The following is a 5,329-nucleotide window of genomic DNA, read 5'->3' as shown; positions in this document are numbered from 1 at the left end:
CGGCCTGCTTTCCTATTTCAAAACTCATCATAGCTGACCATTTTCCCCCTGACACAATGAAATCTAGACACTTTAATTTGTATTCAGTCTACTTTCTTGCTCCTTTTCTCCCATTTGCTCCTGTTTTGCAAAGCCACACAGATGAAAGCTGTTGAAATATAATTGACATTTTTGCACAACATAAATTAAATTAAATTAAAAATCCCATTTTCTGCAAACTTTTTGAAGTTTGTGTTTGCCTTTCTGTGACTGGTTGATTCAAATAGCCACTGGTTTTTAAACACATTGCAAGAGTGAACAGTGAGAATTACTATATTCCTATATTAAAATTTTCAGTGCAACTCTGGCATACCCTATTAGAGTGTCATTTTGAATGCAGGCTCCTCTGCTTCCAATCCAGCTTCTTGCTAATGTGCCTGGGAAGGTAGTAGAAGATGGCCCAAGTACTTGGGCCCCTGCCACCCATGTGGGAGGCCTGATAGGAGTTTCTGGCCTCTCTGTTGCTATGCCTTTCAAATAAATCCTAAATTTTTTTGTATCAAGAATATGTTAACTTAATCATTTATTTTCATTTGTATACATATTTATGAGATTAAGACTCATTTAGGAAACAAATTGTGTCTTACCTTTATATATCACAGTTCCTGGCTCCAGAATGGAATGGAATCAGATAGCTGTGAGAATTCCCTGGTGACATAAATGAAAATCCTGGATGTAATCTGTGTTTTCTTCTCTGTGACTGGACAGAGAGGTTCCAGGTTGTCTGTTCCAGGTATGACTATTGCAAACCACACTGGTGTTAGCCACACAGTCTTCCGCTTGCTGGGCATCCCTGGCCTAGAGGACCAGCACATGTGGATTTCCATCCCCTTCTGCATCTCCTATGTCATCGCCCTGCTTGGGAACAGCCTGCTCATCTTCATTATCCTCACCACGCGCAGCCTGCACGAGCCCATGTACCTCTTCCTCTGCATGTTGGCCGGAGCAGATGTTGTCCTCTCCACATCCACGGTGCCTCAGGCCTTGGCCATCTTCTGGTTCCACGCCGGGGAGATCTCCCTGGATCGCTGCATCACTCAACTCTTCTTCATCCATTCCACCTTCATCTCTGAGTCAGGGATCTTGCTGGTGATGGCATTTGACCGCTACGTTGCCATATGCTACCCACTGAGATACACTGCTATTCTTACACGTGGACTGATTGGGAAAATTGGTGTGATTGTCTTTCTGAGAAGTTATGGCACAATTGTTCCTATAATATTTTTGCTGAAAAGACTGACATTCTGCAAAAGCAACATCCTCCTAAATACTGGTTGTAAGCACATTGTCTTGGCCCGCGTTTCTTGTAACGATATCCAAATAAACATCTGGTATGGGTTTTTTGTCCTCATGTCAACGGTGGTTTTAGATATTGTGCTGGTGTTTGTTTCCTATGTGTTGATTCTCCATGCTGTCTTCCGCAACCCATCCCGAGACGCTCGCCACAAAGCTCTCAGCACTTGCGGCTCCCACGTTTGTGTCATCATCCTCTTTTACGGACCTGGGATCTTCACCACCCTCACTCAGCGTTTTGGACACCACATTGCACCACACATCCATGTTCTTCTGGCCAATGTCTGCATTCTGGCACCACCTATGCTGAATCCCATCATTTATGGGGTCAAGACTAAACAGATCCGTGACCAGGTGGTTCACGTGTTGTTCACAAAACAGAAGTGACTTTGATGCTGGAAGCTGATGTCTCCATGTATGGGTATGCATGCTCTAGCATCAGGAGATGGCAGCAGGTGAGGTCCTAGTTGAAAAGCCTGCAGTTGTTGTTGTTTCTAGAGCAATTGCACTGATGGAGATTTGGTGCGTGTTTCTTCCAAGGTCTCTGTCCTTGAAGATCAGTGTCCTTGGAGCTTAGTTCTCTATCTTGCCTATGGGACTGAGAAGTAGGTCAGGCTGCTCTCTCAATTTCTCTCACCGCTATCACCATGGACTGAAGAACTGGATGAGGTGAATCTATTATGGTGACCTTTCCTGGTATGTTTTATGATTGAACCGCTTTAGTATAATCAAGTATAGAAACTTCTCCTGCCATTCTCCTATATGTCCTCTGTATCTTCAAGTTCTTGCTCTTTATAGCCCATTGCTGTCCTGTTTGCATCATTTCTACAATGTAAAACTGTAACAAAAGAAAAGAAAGCAAGATAAAGCTATCCCATGAGTCCACACTCCCCTGTAACTGCTGCTTCATTTCTCTTCCACATCATACAGAAAAGCACATTGAGTAATTTGTCCTCTTGCAGGATGGAATTTCCGTTCTTTGCCTTGTTCCTACTCCACTTTGGCTTTCACCCACATCATCTCACTGAGGCTGTATCTGACAGGGTCACAGTGATTTTCTTCTTTTAGGAATATTAGTATATTTATCCCAACTTGAATGTGAAGTACAGATGCTGAGCACAAAGTTACTTTTTCCTTCCTCTTTTTTGGGTCCGTAAGCTATGTGAGCTTTCTTGATTTATATAAGCAAGGTTAGTTGGGGACAATCATTTAAATGGTTTTTTCTAAAGTGTGCTTGTCATGAAAATTATTTATTTAAATTGAATAATGAAATTCACACTGCTAAACTGTCAAAATCCCTTCTCATTCACTATATGAGCAGCATTTTGTAACATTAAACTCTCCTTTCTTCATTGAAAATATTTCTTCATTCTACCGCTCTTGTGCTCCTTTGGTCTTCCTGGTGACACCTCGGGATCCTCTGGTAGGTTTTCCTCATTTCCTTCTTTTTGTAAAAGATTTATTTATTTGTTTGAAAATCAGAGTTACACAGAGAGAGAAGGAGAGGGAGAGGGAGAGGGAGAGGGAGAGGGAGAGGGAGAGGGAGAGAGAGAGAGAGAGAGAAAGTGAGCACAAAAGCGAGGTCTTCCGTTTGCTGGTTCACTCCCCAGTTGGCCGCAACGGCTGGAGTTGCGCTGATCTAGAGCCAGAGCCAGGATCTTCTTCAGGTCTCCCATGTGGATGCAGGGGCCCAAGGACTTGGACCATCTTCCACTGCTTTCCCAGGCCATAGCAGAGAGCTGAATGGGAAGTGGAGCAGCCGGGACTTGAACTGGCGACCATATGGGATGCCAGCACTGCAGGCGGCAGCTTTACCCGCTACACCACAGCACTGGCCCCTCCTTGACTCTTAACCAGAATTTCTAGGACTTAGAGAAAAGTAGGATTTCAAGGACTATCTACAGTTACTCTTTCATCTCACGCATTCTCATGGTTACAGATTTATAGATGCATCAATATTCTAAGTCCTTCCAAATTCAAACCTCCATTGTCTAATTTGTCCTAGACTCACAGTTCTAATTTGTGCTTAACATATCTACTTGTAGGTCTATATGCATCTTAAATTTAATATGCACAAGACAAAACTTGTTTTCTTACCACCAAACCTCATCCTCCAGGAGCCCACCTCTTACCAATTAAGAAAATTTTTTCTTCAAATTGTTTAGGTCCATCCTCAGTGCTCATTCTCCTCTCATACATTATATCACTCCATCTCTGCTTGCTGGTCACCCTCCTTCTATCTTTACACTTTTCATTAATGTGCACATTGGAATTTTCATTCGTTAATTTATTGTAACAGTGGTATTGGGCTATAACTCACATGCCATAAAATTATAAATTTTCCTGTCCATCCGTTAGCCCACAGGACCCAGGCAAGTTTCCTCTTTTTACCCTGTAACCCCAGTTGCATAATGTTGTCTGAAAACAGTATTCAAAATGCGCTTGCTGAATGACTGAGTTAATTACTGGAGGTGCATTAGCAAATAAATAAAATTTCTACCTGCAGAAAAATCTTTGAAATATCATATACAATTCCTCCTGCAACACTGCCCTTACTTCCCCATTTCAGTTATTTCTGTTTAAGCTTAGTTTACTGAGGTTTGTTCAAGAGGAGTCTTTAAACTCAGGCACATACAAGCTTTGTTAATGCAGTCTCTCAAAGGTCTCTTGACCCCCTTCTCAAGTGAGAAAATTGTATGTGGTGAAGTTGGAGAGATTTAAAATCTCATTTCCATCAGTTAGTGACTGTTGACAGGTGACAAGTTGTCTAAGTCTCACTTTCCTTCAGTGTGAAATGGGACCAATATTCAGGTGCTAGAAAAGATATTCAATGCCTAAATGGAAAAATATACTAAGTGCTACCTGCTCTAAAGCAGATGTGTAATAAACAGTTTATAAGGCAGATGTGTAATAAATGGTAGTTCAATTGTGATTTAGATTATGTTCAGGTCCATTCCATTCCTGATATAGGATTAGTCTTTTGGAATCCAATCTGTTCAGTCAACTGTTGTTCTAAGAAACCACCATAGGTAATCTTTCTAAATTGATCATTCTTAACTACAGGCTGCAAGATGTCTGTTAGTTGTTTCCTGTGTAAGACACCATAAGACAATGGGAAAATAACAAAAGTATAAAGAATAACTTTAGTTAAAAACCAATGATAACCTTTTGGTGAATGACATATATTCTTTATTCTATGCATATGCATTTTCATAATATTGAGCTATGTATAAAATCTAGAAACCTGCTTTTACTGTATATCATAAAATAAACATATACCCATTTAAAAAGCATAAATATTCAATAACAATATTTTCAGCATTGTTGGGTATTTGGGATTTTCCCAGTGTAGCTATTGTCAACAAGGCTGCTATGAATGTCTTTGTACATAGATTTCACATACATTTTTTTTAACTTTTATTTAATGAATATAAATTTCCAAAGTACATAATATTGATTACAATGGCTTCCCCCCCATAACGTCCCTCCAACCCGCAACCCTCCCCTTATCCACTCCCTCTCCCCTTCCATTCACATCAAGATTCATTTTCGATTCTCTTTATATACAGAAGATCAGTTTAGCATACATTAAGTAAAGATTTCAACAGTTTGCTCCCACACAGAAACATAAAGTGAAAAATACTGTTTGAGTACTAGTTATAGCATTAAATCTCAATGTACAGCACACTGAGGACAAAGATCCTACATGAGGAGTAAGTGCACAGTGACTCCTGTTGTTGACTTAACAAATTGATACTCTTGTTTATGGCATCAGTAATCACCCTAGGCTCTTGTCATGAGCTGCCAAGGCTATGGAAGCCCCCTGAATTCACTGACTCTGATAATATTTAGACAAGGCCATGGTCAAAGTGGAAGTTCTTTCCTCCCTTCAGAGAAAGGTACCTCCTTCTTTGATGACCCATTCTTTCCACTGGGATCTCACTCGTGGAGATCTTTCATTTAGGTTTTTTTTTTTTTTCCCCAAGAGTGTCTTGGC

At 40.7% G+C, this 5,329-nt stretch overlaps 1 protein-coding gene across 1 annotated transcript; it reads left to right on the top strand.

Annotated features, from left to right (window-relative positions):
- Positions 1 to 774: 774 nt before the first annotated feature.
- On the top strand, positions 775 to 1,719 carry LOC100346082 (olfactory receptor 52B4-like). Its single transcript, XM_002708731.3, has one exon. The coding sequence runs from the start codon at positions 775 to 777 to the stop codon at positions 1,717 to 1,719; it is 945 nt and encodes a 314-aa protein (XP_002708777.2).
- Positions 1,720 to 5,329: the final 3,610 nt, after the last annotated feature.

Source organism: Oryctolagus cuniculus, chromosome 1, assembly GCF_964237555.1.
Source record: "Oryctolagus cuniculus chromosome 1, mOryCun1.1, whole genome shotgun sequence".
Taxonomy (NCBI): Eukaryota; Metazoa; Chordata; class Mammalia; order Lagomorpha; family Leporidae; genus Oryctolagus; species Oryctolagus cuniculus.
This window is presented reverse-complemented; position numbering and strand designations above follow the sequence as displayed.

Coding starts and splice junctions, on each gene's coding strand:
- LOC100346082 (XM_002708731.3), top strand. CDS start 775: ATGACTATTGCAAACCACACTGGTGTTAGCCACACAGTCTTCCGCTTG.